The sequence below is a fragment of the Macaca mulatta genome, chromosome 9 (genome assembly GCF_049350105.2).
Source record: "Macaca mulatta isolate MMU2019108-1 chromosome 9, T2T-MMU8v2.0, whole genome shotgun sequence".
In the NCBI taxonomy this organism is placed as follows: domain Eukaryota; kingdom Metazoa; phylum Chordata; class Mammalia; order Primates; family Cercopithecidae; genus Macaca; species Macaca mulatta.
Genome location: NC_133414.1, coordinates 126,393,803 through 126,414,908, shown reverse-complemented (window position 1 = coordinate 126,414,908; position 21,106 = coordinate 126,393,803). Strand labels below are relative to the sequence as shown.

At 45.7% G+C, this 21,106-nt stretch overlaps 1 protein-coding gene across 3 annotated transcripts in view; it reads right to left on the bottom strand.

Moving 5' to 3' along the window:
* The window catches only part of VWA2 (von Willebrand factor A domain containing 2), a 50,878-nt gene that overhangs the window by 16,383 nt on the left and 13,389 nt on the right, over positions 1-21,106 (bottom strand). For all 3 annotated transcript variants that reach the window (XM_077947559.1, XM_001091779.5, XM_077947558.1), the window contains exons 3-6: positions 18,682-18,756; positions 17,346-17,479; positions 11,118-11,227; positions 584-778 (exon numbers count right to left, since the gene is read on the bottom strand). In XM_077947559.1, coding sequence (XP_077803685.1) covers positions 584-778; positions 11,118-11,227; positions 17,346-17,479; positions 18,682-18,756 — 514 coding nt within the window. The remainder of the gene's footprint in view (positions 1-583; positions 779-11,117; positions 11,228-17,345; positions 17,480-18,681; positions 18,757-21,106) is intronic.

Below are 21,106 nucleotides of genomic sequence, written 5' to 3'. Positions count from 1 at the left end.
GGTAAAGGGGAGTGGCCAGCCAGAATCCCCCTCCCCTGGCCCCAAGTGTGGGCTCTGCCTCAGGTTGATTAGAGGGTTTTCTTGCATTGTTAAAACTGTGGAAAGGGGTCTTTTCTCTCCAGGGTGGAGCTCTGAAGACGTGAGCTGGGCACCATCCGCAGCTCCAGTTCCAGCTTCCTAAGAAAGTCAGGGTAAGAGAGGAGGCAACAGGCAGAGAACAGCAGAGATGTGTGGAAGAATCTTGATCACACTGAAGTCCCTGGCTCCTGCCCACCCCGAGGGACCCCCATCCCACCCAGTGAATGGGATGATTCCATGAATTTCCATTTTTGCCCAAATAAATTTCAGCAGAGTTTCTGGTACTTGCAACCAAGTGTTCAAACAAAACCAAAGTCAATGCAAATGCTTAGGCTCCCAAAGATCGAAGCTTCCTGTGCACTGGAGCCAAAATGGCAAAGTGAGGAAAAGACAGATCCAGGGAAGGACCCGGACAGCTCTTCCAGTCCCCTCCCTTCCCATGGCCATGACACGATCCCCAGGCCGACCACCTGAGGGCTTGTTCCAGGGTGACTGAGGCTCTTACCTGGGAAACCTGACCCCCACAGCAAACACAGTGACACCCTTTTCCTTCAGCTGCTTGGCTGGCAGTGCCACATGTCCCTGGGATTTCCCATCAGTGACGATGACAAGGATCTGGGGCACAGAGGCATTTCTGCCTCCAGGAAACCCTCTGTTCAGAAGGTATTTCAGAGCAAGTCCTGTATCCGTGTGCCCTCCTCTGTGCACACCCAGAAGGAAAAAAGAAGCAAAGTGAGTGATGCGAGGAGGTGAAGTTGGGATGAGAGCCTGAAATCGATGGGCTCTTCCGTTATTAGCAAAAGGTCACCTTCTCCTAGCAGAGGCTCAAAGTGATAGTTCTACCATCTAAACCACAACAACAATGAACAGAAATTACTTTTTCCATGCACTTGAGATTCACCCTGCAAGTCTCTGTTGTATTCTGTAATAATGTCATTCTTTGTGTGTTGGGTGTGTTTTCTCCTCCCCGAGTGATGACTCTGGGCTGACAGCTCTTGTCATTTGTCTGATACCTGCCTCCCATCTCCTCATCCCTGCGTCATCTCTTTCTTGTTATGGCTCAACATCTTGGGTTGGGAAAGCAGATAACTGAGCTTAGGAAAACTGTGTGAGGAAGGATCCGTAAGAGTGAAGGACAGGGCTTCAAGGCAAAGGTGTGATGAGTCTTTTCTGTGATCCAGGCCTTTGTGGGCCATGTCCAGATTCAAGGTTGGGAGCTGGAAGGCTGAGCTGTCTGACCACCTCCAGATCAGGGCAGATTATAGGGGTCCCATCTCATCGGGATGCCAGTGGTGCTCTATTTGCCATGGCTTGAGACTCTCTCATCCTCACAGCTCAGTTACAGGAACTGTTGACTAGTCCTGGAATCCCAGAGCAGTATCTCTGCTAAATCTCAAATTAGGAGACTCCTGTAAGTGTCCTGTCAGAGAGAGGACTGCCAGCTTTGAGTGTCAGCTGGACAGAAAATAATGACTCACTACAATGGATTTTAGGTTACTGAATTGTGAGTCAGTCCCTGTTGCAGCCAAACTATTCAGTGGTTTGTAGCCCATCCAAACATGATCAACACTGTGAGGCTGATGGAATTACTGTGGTTATCAACTGTACACACAGAGAAAACCCTGTGGGAGCATTATTCTGTAATAGTGACTAACCACAGACTCTAGATGGGGGGCACATTTACACTCAGATTGCACCAACCATAAATTAAGGCAATGCCTACCTGTAATTCAAACCTAACTATGGTCATTCTTCTAATGTGAAAACATCCAACTGACAAGAGGCATAGGCATTGCCTGCTCTGTGTGTGTGTGTGTGTTTGTGTGTGTTTTTCATGCAAGTCTGACATGAGTCCTCCTGCCCAGGCATCTCTCCTGGTTGGCTTCCCTCCAAGCAGCTACTCAGGAATCCAGGCTCCTTTCATGTTGTGGTTCCACCTTCCCCTCAGTCCTCAAAGTGCTCTCCATTCAGCAGGAAGACAGGCAAAGAGCGTGAAAATTGTGCTTGGGAAGGATTTATAGACCAGCCCTAGAATATTCTTCACTTTTATTGCTTTCTAACACAAGCAAGCTCTTAAAGGGCAGTTTTCTTTGCGGTGCTCCATAAAGTTAAAAAATGTCAACAAGAGCTGACAACTCCTAGAATTAACCGTCTTGCCTACAATATATATATTGACATTTGCATCGGTTAAAAATTCACTTACTTGTTTTCAACCCGTGAGTATTTACTATGGATCCACTAGAGGGAAGATAGTGAAATGGAGACCAGGAAGTATAACCACGATCCCGCCCCTTAAAGAACTCCCGGTCTAGTTAAAGATACGGGATCTACAAGACAGCGAGTAAACAGAAATGCAAGGATACAAATAACAGGAATTCGGAGGAGCAGATTCATTGTGGGGTGCAGCTGTCAGGGAACAGACTTCGGGGGAAAGAGCTTTTAAATGGGGTCTTGGTGAATCCGCTGATGAGGAAAGGAAGAAGCCATCCTGATTACAGGAAGGGGTTAAAGCAAAGACACAGGTGAGCAATGCAACCTGTGTTCTGGAGCTAGTGAGCAGAGCTTGGCTTAGACAATGGGCTTATCAAAGAAAAACAGAGCATAACAACACGGATGAGTCTTCGAAGAGGAAGACTACACCTACGCCACTGACTCCCAAGCGCCCCTAACTCCTCTCACACCCTGCTGGATCACACATTAGATACCGAAGACCACCAACCCAATTCTGATTCCCACTAATACAGTTTCCTTCACCAAAGAGCTCTTATATTTAAAAAGAGTGTTCTTCCAGGGCTCCTGGGAGAGCAGAATGGCTTCCATTTCTAAAGGATAATATTAGCGCTGACATTTTACTTTATGCCAGACACTTCACACACACACCTGTTACTGAATGTAATCCTTACATCCATGGTAAAAAGTGCTAATCTTAACACTTAACAAACGAGGAAACTCCATTCAGAGAACAGTGATAACTGCTAATATTTCCCAGGCATTTAGCATGTGCCACTGTGCTCAACTCATGTTTATCTATATATGCTTAGCATATTATCATATAATTCTCGCCACAGCTCTCTAGAATAGGGGAGTCCAGAGAAGGGTCTAAACTAAGGTTATGCCACTCATGAGTGGTGAAGGCAGGACTTGAACCCAGGGCCCTCCACTTCCAAAGCCCAAGTTCTTAAACAGATAGTTACATACTCGTGAAGGCACGTGACTCTCATCTGGCTAGTGGAGGTCGGAACTGGAGTTTAAGCCCAGTCTGGTTGATTTTGAAGTTGATGCTCTTTCCTCTCCAGGAGTCAGCTCAATCTGGCCTGCTGTCCATTTTTATAAAGTTTTATTGGAAAATAGCCATACCCACTGATTTATGTACTGTCTACACAGAGAGCATTAGCCTGAAAATACAATTATTTACTATACAAGCTTTTACTGAAAAAGTTTGCCATCCCCTGTTCTAAACTGTCCACCTAAATGCTCACAAAACTTTCTTCTCATTCAAAGCCAAGGTGCTTCGGTGGGCTCTTCCGTTATTAGCAAAAGGTCACCTTCTCCTAGCAGAGGCTCAAAGTGATAGTTCTACCATCTAAACCACAACAACAATGAACAGAAATTACTTTTTCCATGCACTTGAGATTCACCCTGCAAGTTTCTCACAGGGGTCTGCCCTTGGGCCCCTTCAGAGTTAAACTGGTTTTCCTTTCCATCTACCACCTTCAGGGGAAGGCTTGGGTTTCATCCAGATTTTGTTTTCTTGTTTTTTGAGACGGAGTCTCACTCTGTCACCCAGGCTGGAGTGCCGTGGCGTACTCTCAGCTCACTGCAACCTCCATCTCCCGGGTTTAAGCGATTCTCCTGCCTCAGCCTCCCGAGTAGCTGGGACTACAGGCACTCACCACTATGCCCTGCTAATGTTTGTATTTTTAGTAGAGACAGGGTTTCACCGTGTTGGCCAGGCTGGTCTCGAACTCCTGACCTCAGGTGATCCACCTGCCCTGGCCTCCCAGAGTGCTGGGATTACAGGTGTGAACCACCACATCTGGCCCATTCAGATTTTCTAGTGGGTCTGGGCCTCCCTCTTCACAACTATCAGACTGTGGTTACAGAGAAATTAAATTTCAGGGACATGAGAGCCCAGGCTGCCCACCACACAGGCCTTCCCATTGCTCAGCAGTGATACCGATGCTGTCACCCTCTCTACCTCAGCACCCTGTGAAGGCTTTCCCACAAGAACCCTGTCTGCTGGCTTGCGACCAAGGTAAGGTGAGATTCCTCATGGCTGGACCTCTGAGACGTGAGAAGAAACCTCTCCACTTACTCCAGGAAGCATTTCTGCCTGAGAGTCTGTTCTGAGCTCAGCATCTACTTCCACATTTAACCAACGAGGAAACCCCACTCAGAGAATAGTGGTAATAACTGCTAATATTTCCTGGCCACTTAGCACGTGCCAGATGCTGTGCTCAACCTATGTTTATCTACAAACGCTTAGCATATTCTCATATAATTCTCACCACAGCTCTCTGGAATAGGAGAGTCCAGAGAAGGGTGTAAACTAAGGTTATGCCGCTCATGAGTGGTGAAGGCAGGACTTGAACCCAGACAGGGGGGCTCTGAGGCCAGAGTCTCACCAGGATTTTTCTAATTTCTCTCAAATTGGACTAAACTAGGTTACAAGATGAAAGTTCACAGATCAGCTACTGTCTTGGAGGTTATGACTGCCATGCATGAACTTTTGGAGAGGGGTGGTGGGAGGGCTAGAATCAAAACATCTTGCTATCAGTGCAGACAAGTAATTAAGAACATGAGTTCCAGAGGTGGAGGGGCTCAAATATTAGTTTTGCAATATCTTAGCAGGTAAACTTGGAAAAGTTACTTGACCTGAGTCCCAGTTTCCTTCCACGTTAAAAGGGGAAAGAAATAGTATTGTTAGAGGATGAAATGCTGGGTCCAGCGCCTCTGAGGACCTAGTGGGTGGCTGTTACCAAAATGAACCCACAGCGGCCTACTGTAAGAAGTTTATCTTTTGAGTCTAGTCTCAAATTCTAGTGTTCATAAAAATCTCTCAGGAGACTTAATGATGTGGATTTTCAGGTCCTATTCCCTGACAGTCCAAATTGGTGGGTCTGCAACCTGGCCTGAGAATCTAGATTTCAAACCAGCACTCCCTCTCTCTCCCTCCCTCACCTCCCTGAAAGTCATTCTGATGTCAGCAGGCCATGAAACAGACTATGAAAAATAATTCATAAGGGGCCAGGCACTGTGGCTCATGCCTGTCATCTCAGCATTTTGGGAGACCGAGGTGGGCGGATCACCTGAGGTCAGGAGTTAGAGACCATCCTGGCCAACATGGTGAAACCTCATCTCTACTAAAAATACAAAAAAAGAAAAAAATTAGCCAGGTATGGTGGCAGGGGCCTGTAATCCAGCTATCGGGAGGCTGAGGCAGGAGAATCGCTTGAAACAGGTAGGCGGAGGTTGCAGTGAGCTGATATCGCCCCCACTGCGTTCCAGTCTGGGTGACAGAGAAAGACCCTGTCTTAACAATAATAATAATTCATAAAAACCCAGCTGGTGCGGTGGCTCACTACTGTAATCCCAGCACTTTGGGAGGCCAAAGCAGGTAGATCACCTGAGGTCAGGAGTTCAAGACCAGCCTGGTCAAGATGGTGAAACCCCATCTCTACTAAAAATACAAAAATTAGCCGGGTGTGGTGGCGGGTGCCTGTAATCCCAGCTACTCAGGAGAGTCTGAGGCAGGATAATCACTTGAACCCGGGAGGCAGAGGTTGCAGTGAGCCGAAATCGCGTCACTGCACTCCAGCCTGGGTGAAAGAGCAAAACTCCGTCTCAAAACGAAAAAGAAGAAAAGAAAGCCCACTGTAGGTACAGTGATGTTGATTACATCTTTTTTTCTCAACAACAGACAAAAATTCTGCAATCAACCTAAATGTTACCTTTTAGGAGATTAAATATACTGTGATAGCTGAACTTGGATTATTAAATAATCATTAAAAAGGATCAATGTGAAAAATAATACAGCTTTATGTAATAGCACATACCAAATAATATTAAGGGAAAAAAAGGACAAAATGCTTTGTAATTCTAACTAACCTAAAAGCCACATTTCAACGTTAATGTGGTTTGAAAGAGGCCAGGGAAGGCCATCAACAGTTTTGTGCTAAGGTAAAGTGGAGACAAAGCTATGGAGGGAGTCCAAAAAATTCAGTCACAGTAAACACAGGGTTGTGTTACTATGAGATTAATGAAATGAGCACGGCTGGGCAGCCAGCAGGCCAGAAGCTCTGTGCATTCAGGAACCAATCAGCAGCCAGGTCTTATCTTGATTTTATGTTATTGTGGGATGCAATGTTGGAAGGTTTGACTGCAACGTTTTTTAAACTTCTTGCAAAGTAGCAGTAAGGTGGTTGTCAGAGTGGTTTCTTAACTACCTCAAAACATACTTTTGGGGGATTGCGTTGGTCTGGAAAGGCAAGTATCCTGGGTTTGGGTCGAGCTGTCCTAATCAGTCAAGCATTTAACATTTCACTGTCACTCGAGGGGATGGATACCCCATTCTCCCTGATGTGATGATTACTCATTGCATGCCTGTACCAAAACACCTCATATACCCCATAAGTATATACACCTACTACGTACCTACAAAAGTTTAAAATTTAAAAACAAAACTTCACTGTAGAAGAAGAATAAAGTGCCCCAGGAAGGTCATCACTTCCATTTGGCCCATGTTCCTCCGTTGTGATTCATAACAGCTTGTCTTCATTTTTAGTGTCCTCAGTGACCCCACAACTGGGGCCAAAAATCAGCGCCTCCTTTCCTTGTTTGTTGTCACTTACAGTTGTCCTAGGAAACATAAGTGCTAACCATACACAGCCCCAGAAGAGCTGACCTTGTTCAGACACATAAGAAGTCTTCATTCTCCACCCTCAATGTCCTCAATCTTAGTGTGTCTCTGCATTTCATATGTTATAAATAATGCTCTCAAGCCCTTAGTTATGACCTCAACACAGCTGAAAAGCAGCTCAACTAATCATCTGGGGGGTGTGGGAGAGGGAGCATGATAAGAGGTGGGAAAGGACAGCTGGGTGGGGCCTACTGGATTGGCAGTGTAACCCACTGATCCTGGCCAGGGCACCTGTTTCTTCTCGGCCTCAATATCCTCCTCTGTAAAATAAGGGATGGAAAACATACTAGATGATCTCAATTCTCCTTGCTCCTTTTGTACCAATTCTTTGAGATTTGATTAGTTTTTCAGACAAGAGCAGAGCTGAATTCTTTGAGTCAAAGTCACTCAAATGGTCTTTGACTTTTAGCCTTAAACTTATACCAACAGCCTTTTTCCTCTGAAAATGCATACTGCATATAATGGGTAAATTTCTGTAACTACTTTATTGATATAACTTATATAACATAAAATTCACACTTTTAAAGTGTACAATTCAGTGATATTTAGTATATTCACAAAGCTGTGCAATCATCACCACTATCTAAGTCCAAAACATATTCTTTACCCCCAAAAGAAGCCCTATACCCATTAGCAGCCATTCCTCATTCCCGTCAGCCCCTGGCAATGACCAGTCCACTTCTTATCTTCATGGATTTGCCTATTCTAGACGCTTCATAAAAAGTAGAATCATGGCCAGGCATGGTGGCTCACGCCTCTAATCCTAGCACTTTGGGAGGCTGAGGCAGGTGAATCACCTGAGGTCAGGAGTTCGAGACCAGCCTGGTCAACATGGCAAAACCCCGTCTCTACTAAAAATACAAAAATTTGCCAGGCGTGGTGGCGGGTGCCTATAGTCCCAGCTACTTAAGAGGCTAAAGTAGGAGAATCGCTCGAACCCAGGAGGCGGAGGTTGCAGTGAGCTGAGATCACGCCACCGCACTCCTGCCAGGGTGATAGAATGAGATGCCATCTCAAAAAAACAAAAAAAGTGGAATCATATAGTATGTGACCTATTATGCCTGGCTTCTTTCACTTAACCTAATGTTTTCAAGATTCCTCCGTGCTATACCATGAATCAGTACTTCATTCATTCTTACAGTTGAGTAGTATTCCATTATTTGGATATACCACATTTTGTTTATACATGTATTAGTTGAGGATTTTTTATTGTTTCCGTTTTGGAGCTGCTATAAATAGCACTGGTATGAACATTAGCATACAACTATTTTTGTGTGCCCATGTTTTTAATTCTCCTGAAGTGGAATTGCTGGGTCATATGCTAAATCTATGTTTAACATTTTGAGAACTGCCAAACTTTTTTCCAATGTGGCACGCACCACTTACAAACCCACAAGCAATGGATGAGGGCTCTGCTTTATCCACAGCTTTACCAACACTTGTTTTTGTCAGTCTTTGAGCCATCGTAGTGGCTACGACATGGTAGCTCACTGAGGTTCTGATCTGCATTTCCTTAATAGTTAATGATGTTGACAATCTTTTTGTGTACTTATTGGCCATTTGTCTATCTTCTTTGGAAAAATGTCTACTTACAAGGTTTCTTTGCGAGGTGATAAAAATGTTCAAAACTTAGAGTTAAAGTTGCTTAACTCTGTAAATATACTCAAAACCACTGAGTATATTTCACATTAAATGTGTTAACTTTATGGCATATAAAATATATCTCCATAAAGCTGTTTTTAAAAAATTAGTGTGTATAACAATCACAGTGGAGGGTGGGGAGAGGTCTTTTAAAAGTGCAGATTCGGCCGGGCGTGGTGACTCACGCCTGTAATCCCAGCACTTTGGGAAGCCGAGGCAGGCAGATCATGAGGTCAGGAGATCAAGACCATCCTGGCTAACACAGTGAAACCCCATCTCTACTAAAAAATACAAAAAATTAGCCGGGCGTGGTGGCGGGCACCTGTGTCCCAGCTACTTGGGAGGCTGAGGCAGGAGAACGGTGTGAACCCGGGAGGTGGAGCTTGCAGTAAGCCAAGATCACGCCACTGCACTCCAGCCTGGGCAACAGAGCAAGACTCCGTCTCAAAAAAAAAAAAAAAGTGCAGATTCCTGGCTGGACACAGTGGCTCACACTTGTAATCCCAGCAGTTTGGGAGAGCAAGGCAGGTGGATTGCTTGAGCTCAGCAGTTCAAGACCAGCCTGGGCAACATGGCAAAACCCCATCACTACAAAAATAGAAAAATTAGCCCAGTGTGGTGGTGCATGCCTGCAGTCCCAGCTACTTGGGAGGCTGAGGTGGGAGGATGGCTTGAGCCTGGGAGGTGGAGGTTGCAGTGAGCCAATATAGTGCCACTGCACTCCAGCCTAGGCAACAGAGTGAGACTGTGCTTCAAAAACCAAGCGCGGATTCTTAAATATACCAAGAGCAGAGAGTGATTCCACAAACCTGGGAGGAAGTCCCAGCACTGTGTGTCTTTGTCAAAGATACGGAGCAAGGCTGAGACTATTCTCTGTAAGAAGCCAATTCTTGGAGGCCCCAAGGGCACAAGGCTCCAGGGGAAGAAAAGGCCAATGTGCACTAATGTATTTTTTGAACACATATTAATGAGCTCTTTCCTTTTGTACTTTCTTGCATGATGAGTTGCCCCTTAATCTGTTCAAGGGCAGAGGAAAGGGCTGGGATAGATAGTCCAAGATAAAAGTCAGTTGAGGGTTACTCGGACATTCTTGAGGTCTGCAGGGCTCCCAGAGTCCCTGATGTACCCACTGTAGGGCCTCAGGTTTCCTGAGAGCACCGACAGAACTACAGAGGCTTGCAACTGGAAAAAGGCCCTCAGAGCTCAGAGCCTTTGCAATGGGAGGAGACAGCCAAAAACGGCTCTGACCATGGACTTCGGAGGACTTCAGTGGACACTAGTACAAGGGGCAGCAGGAGCCCAGAGTGGATCCAGAGACCAGAATGGCAAGGGGCAAGTCAAAGTCATTATTCTGTGAGGGCTTGTGAAGAACATTATATATGTGTATGTATATACATGTATGTGTAAATATGTGCATATGTATATATGCATATATATGTATCACATGTGTATAGATTATATGTATATATATGTAAAATACATAAAATATATGTGTATAAAAACATATGAGCATATACACATATCATATTCAGATGCACACATCAGCTAACTTATAATGTAAGTAAAGTAAACATATGACTATATATATATATATTTAGAGGGTGATATTGTTTGGATGTTTGTTGCCTCCAAATCTCATGTTGAACTGTAATACAGTGTTGGAGGTGGGGCCTGGTAGAAGGTGTCTGGATCATGGGGGCGGATCCCTCATGAATGGCTTAGCACCATCCCCTTGGTGATGAGTGAATTCACGTAAGATCGGGTTGTTTTAAAATGTGTGCCACCTCCTCCTCTCTCTTGCTCCTGCTCCCTCCATGTGATGCACCTGCTCCCCCTTTGCCTTCCACCATGATTGGAAGCTTCCCGAGGCCCTTACCAGATGTTGGCATTATGCTTCCTGTACAGCCTGCATAACCATGAGCCAATAAAAGTTTTCTTCATAATTTACCCAACCTTAGGTATTTCTTTATAGCAATGCAAGAACAGACTAACACATAAGGTGTGTATATGTATGAGCACATAACCAGATAGTCATAATTTTTAAAGCACTCTCAATAACAGAGGGCACTTGCTCTTTTTAGAGCACAAAAATGAGGCTCAGAGAAGTGCGGTGAACTGTCCAAGCTGCAGTGGTCACAAGAGACAGAAATGGGATTAAGACTCAGTGTTCCTCCTATTCCTCCAGGCTCTTAACCCCATTCGTGACCTTCAATAGCACTTTCTCCCAGGTAATTGACAACTATACATCACAGCAGCAAATTTTTTTACTTCCACTTAAATTCCTACCTGGGACATTATCATGCAATAAGGAGGGGCAGCCTTGAGAATGGAATTCGTGTGACCAACTGTGCCCAGCTGGGCCCCTGAAAGCAGCCCACAGTCCTCTCTGTGAGCCCAGAGCAGGACCAAACCCTTCAATGGAGCAATTTTAAGAGCAGCTGGTGTCACCCTAACCACAGCAGTATCTGATCATACATACTTGAAAATCATCCTCTTGATTTTTGCCTTCACTTCCTGTTGGGTTGAAAATGAATCCAAGGGGAATTCCAGATGAGGAGTGGAACTGAACTGGAACGCTCCCACTCTGACCTGCAGTAGGAGACAGTGGGCTCAGGGCCCTGAGACTGGGGTCAAGTCAAAAACATTCCTAAGAGGAAAGAAGGAGCAAGAAAGGTTAACAACCCTGCCTCCCACCCACTCAACAAACACCAATGCCAGAGCTTTCTCCTGTCTCCCTGGGAGGAAGTTCCAAAGACCCATTTGGAGAACCTGGAAAAAAAAACCAGCCAAATCTGTTTGTGTTCTGCACTGACGACCCCAATTCAATCTTCTTGACTGACCTTCTGCTAGGCAGCTGAACATTCTGGCAGTGTTCTCAGCTGAGCTTGTGAATCTTTAGGGCAGGGTCTCCGCTCACTTTTACCAACTGCCTCCCAGCTGCCACTGCTGTCTTGAGCAGTTTCATGCACTATCTCATTTAATCCACAGAGTCACTATTAACACCCACATTATGGGTGGAGAAATCCCAATGTGGAGAATATATACGTCTGGCCCAAGGCAAATGCTTACTTGCCCAGGACTAGTAAGAAAGGCAGCCAGGCCATCGGACTTTGTGCCTATGGTCTTCCCTAAGACCCAGTTATAACTCCTGCCTTCTTAGCAGCCAGCACAGGCCAGCAGCAAAACGCTTACTGACCCAACTGGGGCTGCTGCGAAGCTAACCACAGCCACCATCACTGATAACTCATCACTAAGCACAGCCACCCCACAACCCAGTCCTTGACTGGGTGGTCAGCCCCGCCAGACCTGCTCCTGCCAAGTTAGAGAAAGTCCAGGTCTCTAGACCACAGTCAGACCTGGGGGACAATCAGCATCCACAACTGAGACGACCAGCATTGGGGCTGAAGTTCTTCTGTAATGAAGGAGAACACTGGTGAATCCACATAGATTTTGTGTCCTAATTGAGGAGGCCACAGGAGATCCAATGCCTTGCAAAACTGGAGAAAGGAAACTGAGTAAAGTTGCTCTCTGGATCCTTAAAGCACTAGCATGTCTTGAGCAGAGAAGGCTACAAACATTCAGGTTTCCTCCCGAGGGCCCAAGGCCTGCACCTCATCATTGGTTCTCCAAAACCCCTGGAGAAACAACATTCTCTGTTACTATTCTCAAAACTAACCCTAGTTCTGGCCAAGAGTGCAAATGGGCCAAGTGAGTCATGTTTAAGCAATGATGCCGCCCTCTGCTCCTCACTTGAATTCCCTCACTGCCGTTCCCTCGACAGGCCTGGGACTTGGGAGATGATGGAAACGCCCTGCCACACCAGGCTGGCGGCACCTGCTCCAGATCAGCTGGGTGGGGTTCCCTTTTGCAGGCAGGGTGCTCTGGGGAGGAGCTCTTCGGCACCTTAAGCAGAATGAAATCTCAGTCTTCAGTGGGCACATGGGGGAGATGGACACAGGACGACAGACCAGTAGGTGATCTCGGGAAGAAGCTTCTGGGAAGGAGAGCTTCCTAGGTTTTCCTTGAAGTTAGTGTGTGATTAAAAAGGGGCATCTCAAACCAGGGGGAAAAGATGATCTAGTCAGTCAATGATACTGGGACAACTGGAGAGCAATCTACAAAAAATAAAGGATAAACTGTAAATGAATTCAAGATTTTGGGGTGAAAAATCTAAATATGAAAGTTCTAGAAAACCTCAGGAGAATTTCTAAAATTTCAATGTGTAAAAAGACCTTATTTTCTATTACTTAAAATCCAGAAGCTATAAAGGAAAGATTGATAAATGTGAATGCACCAAAAAAAAAACAACTTCTGTGGGATGAAACATACCTTAACGGAATAAAAAAATAAAGACAAAATGGAAAAATTATGTGCAATTCATGTTAAAGGGTTAGCTTCCTCAATATATAAAAAAATGAGAATCAACCTACAAAAGACCAACAATCCAACAGAAAATGGGCAAAGGATTTGAACAGAGATCACAGAACAGGAAATACAAATAACTCTTTAATGGAAAGATACCTGGGCTCACCATAATGAAATAGCATTTTTCCCCATCCATTTAGCAAAAAACCATATACGATGTTTCCAGGGTGAAACGAGCATTCGCAAACATTGCTTGTAGAAATGTAAATTGGTACAGCATCCATGGAGGGCAATTTTTAAATATTTATTGAAAATTTAAAAAAAGAAAATTAAAAAAAATGCATAGGGCTACTGGAAATGTATCCTACTTGTACGTGTGAAATCATGTTATTTACAAGATCACAATATATTTGTAACAGCAAATATCCATCATTAGGGGTTAATTAGACCTTGATAAATCCTTATGATGAAACATTTTAATGACCTGTAAAAAAATTATACCTGTATACAGATATGAAAAGATTTCCAAGAAAATAAGAGGAGAAAAAAGGCATGAGAGAACAATGTGTGTGGTAGGCTACCCTTTGTGTAATAAGGGAGAAAGAAGAATATTTATTCACATTGCCTGTATTTGCACAAAGTGATTCTGGAAAAGACTCAAGAACACAAGTTGAGGGACAGGCCAAATGGAAAATGTGTGGGTGAAAGGGAGACTTTTCACTGTACATCTTTTTATTGAACCCATGTGAATGAATGAATTAGTTGAAAAAATAACCTCTCCTGAGACCAACAGCTGGGTGTGTTTACTTGAGTTAAACAGGAAGAAATATAACTTCAAAACAAGAAGGAAGCAGCTTAAGTCAGTAGTTAAAGCATTTTGTTTAATTGGTGGTTTGGGAACAAAATAGTTGCCTTTTATCTTCAGTTTACTGTATGCTCAGAAACAGGCCCGCCCAGCTATCTCACCAGCCATAATCACTCTGCCCCAGTCACTACATTAGAGCCAGGAAGTGAACCTCTCAGCTTTTAAGTGTTAAGAGGAAGACTTCAAACACCTTAAATCCACCTTAACAACAGAGCATCCATAAAAGTCTTAATTTACAGCTACCTGACATTTCTTCTTGAAAACTAAAGTTAAAGCAAGTAAAACACGGCACAAATGAAATCCCTTGTACATGGAGATAACAAAAAGAGAATACAAAAAAAAAAAAAAAATGCAGCAGCAAAAACATAAAGCCTGAAGCCACAAGTCAGACTAAACCATCTTAAATCGCCCTCATGCAAAAACCCTTCTGCAGCATGCCAAGGGGTCCACCTGACCTTGGGGGTCAACACACTAATTCACTCACCCAAGTAAACACTCAATTCCTCTGCTTCTCAAGTCTTGCTGCGAGAAAGCTTTTCTCAGGTTAAGCCTGAATCTAACTCCCTGAACACCCAGATTCTACCCTTAAAACACAGAGCCATTGTCTGCTCTCTTTCACATGAAAATGATCCTCAGGTTCCCTCATTCATAGAGGTTTCCAGGCCTCTGGTTGTCCTGGCTCCCTCATGGGCACTGACTGGCCCATGTCTAACCAAGAAATCAGCCCCCAGAACTCAATGACACTTTCTAGATGTGGTCCAGCAATGCCCAGGTTAAATTCCCTGAACTCTGGGATCTGCTCCCAATAGCATCAGCCAGGAAATTTCTTGTCACGGTTTTCTTATACCACTCCCACACACACACACACAGACTGCCACACTGCTGGCCATTTGCTGTGTGATAGCAAGGTGTGAATTTTGAGGGCTAAGACAAATGGCCTAATGGAGCAAGTCCTGGGCTGAGAGTCAAGAGCCCCAGTTCTTCCACACTTAGCTCTCTCCTGAGGTTGCTGTGTGACCCTCGACAGTCACTTAGCCTCTCTGAGCCTGCTCCCTCATCTGTGAAACACACACTAATAATCCACAGGATCCTACATTCCCAACTAGCCAACCCCAGGGTCTCCAGGCTACTCATTTCAGGACACGTTACATCAATGCCGAGGTCAACAATGTTTAATCTTCATGCTACTTCTCTTTTTGTTATTCCTCCATGAGTAACTAGTGACACTTTATAAGGAACTCTTTTAAAACAGGGTCCTGTGCAGAGGATGGTGGGGAAATGGCACTTTTTGGCCCGGCCCTTTCAGGGTCTATGCTGGTTTAACATCATGGTTAGAAAACTTCTGGGCTGCTTGTGCCTAGATTGAATGATGCTGCTAAGGAGTCCTCAGGTACAAGACGGTCTAAGGTCCAGGTAGTGTGCTCCAGCTAAAAAAACGACACACCATTCTGCAGAAAATCTGACCCTCATTAAAAGCCATGTATTCTCCTAAATCCTAGAGGTTTTACTAGGATTAATCTAGGAATGTTATCTTGGAAAACCACTTCCTTCCTCAACCTGTATGCAATTGGTCTCTCATCCAAGTAATGACGGCTTTTCCAGGCTACATCCTCTCTTAATCTTTTTTTTTTTTTTTCCCTGAGATGGAGTTTCACTCTGTCACCCAGGCTGGAGTGTAGTGGTGCGATCTCAGCTCACAGCAAGCTCTGCCTCCTGTGTTCAAGCGATTTTCCTGCCTCAGCCTCTCGAGTAGCTGGGACTACAGGCACATGCCACCATGTCTGGCTAATTTTCTGTATTTTTAGTAGAGACAGGGTTTCACCATGTTAGCCAGGATGGTCTCGATCTCCTGACCTCATGATCCGCCTGCCTCAGCCTCCCAAAGTGCTGGGGGCGTGACCCACTGTGCCCGGCCTCTCTTAATTTTTAAGTTGACTTTTGAGTAGGTTCACATGATTCAAAAATCCAGAAAATATTTAAGTCTGTATTGATGAGTCTGTATTGATGAGTCTCCCTCTGGCCTTGTGCTCTGTCAACTCACTTCCCAACCTCCCCCTTAATGAAACCACTGTTCTCGGCCTCTTACAAATCCATCCAGAGTGTATACAGATACAGGAAAATATAAAGATAGATTTTCATTCATCCCCCCTTATCTTTTACATAGAAAGTAACATACACACCCTTTGCACCTTACTTCGACACTTCGCTCGTTCTGGTGTTTTTCCATATCAGAGAGCTTCCTCACTCGCTCTCTGGAGCTGGCTAGTGTTTCAGTGTATGAATGCATCATAATGGATGTATCTGTCCCCCTCAATGTACGTCTGGATTGCCTGAAATCTTTTACAGTTTATACACATAATGCTGCAATGAATAACTCTGTATGGGTACTATTTTGCATGGGCGTGTGTATTGTAGAATAAATTCCTTGATGTTGAATTGCTGGGTTAAAGGATCCAAGCCTTTGTAACTGGGATGAATACTATTCGACTCCCCCCAGAGGCTGCACCATTTCACACTCCACCAGCAGTGTATGAGAACACCAGTTTCTTTCAAGATTTGCCAGTGAAGCATGTCACCAAATTTAGGATTTTTTTTGCTAACCCAGTAAGTGAAAAACTGTGTGTTAGGCAGAGGGTTTGCTGACCCTCTGAGTGAGTGAGGTTGGGCTTCTTTTTGTATGCCTAAAGGCCTTGCGTGTTTCATTTTCTGGGAATTGTCTCTGTTCCTTGCCCATTTTTCTGTTGGATTGTTCCAAAAAAAAAAAAAAAAAAAGGCCCCTTTTAGAAATAAGAGCCATAGCTACCACACTCTGCTATATTTAAGACCTACTATTTGAAGAACAAGAAATGAGGATACTGTCTGGATCCACTCAAGCAGGAGTAGTTTCTCTCAAGTGCAAGAGAGGGTAGGAGCTGTGTTTCATGTTCAGTCTGCTGAGGTAGTAACAGCTTTAGTCTGCTTAGCATGCTTTCCCTTTCCCACTGTTCTGCAAATACAACCCAACCTCTCTTTCTAGAAGGCCAAATCCACCCCCTACCCCAAAAACATGGCAGCGCTCTTGACTGTGGTCTGGCCAGAAACTCTTTTCCCTCTGACTGCTGTGATTGGTCAGTAGATTATCATGTGACCTGGGGCTCTGACCTGCTCTATAGAGAAAAAAGTCCCCTTAATTTTTACTGGGGTCACTAGCTTGAGGAACAATGCAGGACAACTTGGCTATGTCAGGAAAACCTGTCTGGGAAGGAAGTCAACCAAAAGAAAACAAAATTGAGAGAAGGGAAAAAAAAAGGAGAGAGAGAAAGATGCCTTATAGCCTCAACTCAGCCCTGGGATCCCACCATGCCAGGAAGCAGGATTCAGCCCCTTGGTCTTCCCAGCTCCACAAGCCAGTAGATGCCTCCTCTGCTTGAGACCGGGTTTCTGTCCCTTATCACAGAAGACGCCCTAACACAAACATCTACAAAGACTTGCACTCACCCTCTCGGTGCTGATGTCCAGAGCGTCACAGACTGTGATGGCAAAGTGCTTGGACCTTTCAAAGCTCCCTTTCCCGACGCTGTTAGACCCATCTAACAGAAACAGGATGTCCACTGCAGCGGAGCACCACATCACTAGGGAGAGCGGGACAGACAGGTGACAACCAGTAGCAAGTGGGTCTCACTTCCGAAGCAGAGTGAAGGCATAAACAGCCTTGTGGTGGGCCAGGCTGCTGCCCCTCTTAGCATGAAAGGGAAGAACTAACCTGCAGAAGGCGGCCCTCCTCTGAAGCAGGAAGCACAGGCACCATGGGTGTGATGCCCACAAATAGGCCCTCACATGAAAGCCTTTGTGTTATGATAATGGAAGAACCTAGTTCAACAATGCCAATTAAGCTCTATGAGGGGGTCTACTGGGCCAGTGAGCAGCACTGAAAAGGCTTGGTCCCAGGCCTTGGAGGGCCACAATCTAGTGTGGACACGGGCACCCTGATATGTGAGGCCATATTACCCAAGAGTTCAGTAGCAGTAACAGCAGTCATGTGGAGGGATACTGATTAAGGTGGAAAAGGAAGGAATATGGTGGGAGATGGGCATGGCAGGTAGCCACTCCATCACCTGGTGAGCAGATAACAGAAAACCTTGAGACACAGGCCAAGTAATTCAATAATAAAGATTTACTAAGGCTGGGCATGGTGGCTCACACCTGGAATCTCAGTACTTTGGGAGGCCAAGGCAGGCGGGTTGCTTGAGTTCAGGAGTTCAAGATCAGCCTGGTAACATGACGAAACCCCGTCTCTACTAAAAACACAAAAACTAGCTGGGCGTGATGCATGCCTATGGTCCCAGCTACTTGGGAGGCTGAGGCAGGAGGATTGCTTGAGCCCAGGAGGTCGAGGCTGCAGTGAGCTGAGATTGTGCCATTGCACTGCAGATCCTGGGCAACAAGAGCAAGACCCTGTCTTTAAAACAAAACAAAAAAAGGTTTACTGAGCTATTTTGTTTGTTTTTGAGATGGAGTTTCCCTCTTGTTGCCCAGGCTGGAGTGCAATGGCGCAATCTCAGTTCACTGCAACCTCCGCCTCGTGGGTTCAAGCAACTCTCCTGTCTCAGCCTCCCGAGTAGCTGGGATTACAGGCACCCAGTTTTGTTTGTTTTTAAACCAAGTAACTTGGTCAGGTCGCTGTTTGGGGGAAATGACTCTGGCCACAGCATGAAAGAAAGACGGGAAAGGGGCAGAAACTCTCTGGGAGAACACAGTTCTCCTCCAGTCCCTCATGCAGAGGTCTGAGTGGTCTGAGTGGGCATCCAGAGGGTTAAGAAGAACCTGGGCTTACTTTTGCTGGCAACTGAAATCTTCCCGATGGTTTCTCTGCTTACATGGACTTCCTGGAGAGGGAGAGATGGGGGCACTAGGAGAGAAAACACCAGAAGCAACCATTAAAATGCTGAGAGGGGAGGAGGCTCAATCTCCACATTAAGTGACCGGACTGAACAGGTAACAGCAGAGAAACCTAGAATGTGGGGGAGTGATGATTCTTGCATTTCAAAAATTACCAGATGGATAACATAAAGAAAACCCCCAATTACCTCACTTCTGTGAGGTATCTTTGTATTTAAATGTGGGTAGTTTTAAGAGAAAAGAATAAAAATAACACACAGTGGAGCTCTAGAGAGCCTGTGATTCTGAAAACTTTTGTCCCTGGTCAGGTGTAATAACCGCAGTCTCCTGGGAGTGCAGCTCCTTGCACGACCTCTAGACACATCCTTGGAAGCTCCCTCACTACCCCTGCCAGGCCCCTCAGGAAATACATCTCACTGCCTTGAAGATTAATCTTCATGGCCAGGTGTGGTGGCTCATGCCTGTAATTCCAGCACTTTTGGAGGCCAAGGTGGGTGGATCACGAGGTCAGAAGATCGAGATCATCCTGGCTAACGCAGTGAAACCCCGTCTCTACTAAAAATACAAAAAACTAGCCAGGCATGGTGGCGGGCGCCTGTAGTCCCAGCTACTCGGGAGGCTGAGGCAGGAGAATGGCGCGAACCCGGGAAGCAGAGCTTGCAGTGAGCCGAGATCCGGCCACTGCACTCCAGCCTGGGCAACAGAGCAAGACACCGTCTCAAAATAAATAAATAAATAATAAAATTTAAAAATAAAAATACAAAACTTAGCTGGGCATGGTGGTGTGTGCCTGTAGTCCCAGCTTCTCTGGAGGCTGAGGGAGGAGAATTGCTTGAACCTGGGAGGCGGAGGTTGCAGTGAGCGGAGATTGCGCCACTGCATTCCTGCCTAGGCGACACAGCGAGACTCGGTGACAAAGAGGGGAGGGGAGAGGGGAGGGGGCATTGGAAGGCAGGGGTAAGACGCCGAGGAGGTCACAGGATTGCGGAACAGTGAGCCACCCATGATGGAAGTCCTGAAGACAATAAGGGGTCCCCAGAAGGGACGTTTGGAAAAGCCAAAATCCTCTCCGCAACTGCAGCTGGTAGGTGTCTAGTGGCAGAAGAGAAGTACACTCAGATGCTTTGTAAATGTCCATGTGCAGCGACTAAACACAGAGGAACCAAAGCTAGAGGGGCAGAGCCTAGGAGCGGCCAGGTCACGGAAATGGGGCAGATGAAGGAACACGAGCAGGCCAGGTGTGGTGGCTCACGCCTGTAATCCCAGCACTTTGGAAGGCCAAGGTGGGCCCATCACCTAAGGTCAGGAGTTCAAGACCAGCTTGGCCAACATGGTGAAATTCCATCTCTACTAAAATATAAAAATTATCCAGGTGTGTTGGCGGGCACCTGTAGTTCCATCTACTCGGGAGGTTGAGGCAGGAGAACTGTTTGAACCTGAGTGGCAGACGAGCATGGGGGCTACTGTAAAGAAAGGTGAAGGAGAAACAGCAGGGAGGACAGGAGGAATCACACAGTACAGGGCACCTGGTCTCAAGGTTTGCAACTGCCAGGAAAGCGATGACAAGACAGACTCCAAAAGAGGGTTTCAGTCTGGGGGAGTGACAGCAAGGACCCACGTTATTGGTCAACCTGCTAACTCAGCACCCTCTTGGCTGGTTCCAGCTCTATCTTTCCCAGCTCCTTCCCATTCATTAGTCCCCCATGCAAACTAAACTAGTCTTTCTCCATACTGTATCTTTGAGCAGACAGTTCCTGCTCACCTAATACTCCCTCCTCCCCTCAATCTCTACTCATGGAGATTCTAAGTCAATGTGCTGAGCCAGCAGTCAGCTCCACAGCCAAAAGCTGCTGGACAAATCTCTCTCATTACATCTGGCACAGTCTGCTGCTGCTGTTTTGCCACCAGAGACAGAAACAAGACTTAGACTAGAAAGAAAGGCAGTAGACATAAGAAAAGAAAATCCATGGCAGCTATTGGGACAGAGGGAGGGGCAGCATCAAAAACAAAAACAGGCTGGCAGGGTGGCTCAGGCCTGTAATCCCAGCACTTTGGGAGGCCGAGGCAGGTGGATCACCTGAGGTCAGGGGTTCGAGACCAGCCTGACCAACCGGGTGAAACCCCATCTCTATTAAAAATACAAAAAATAGCTGGGTGTGGTGGCAGGCACCTGTAATCCCAGCTACTCGGGAGGCTGAGGCAGTTGAATCACTTGAACCCAGGAGGCGGAGGTTGCAGTGAGCCAAGAGTGTGCCACTGCACTCCAGCCTGGGTAACAGAGCAAGACTCTATCTCAAAAAAAAAAAAAAAAAAGAAAAAAAAAAAAAAAAGAATTACAGGCTTTCTGCTCACTGCATTCA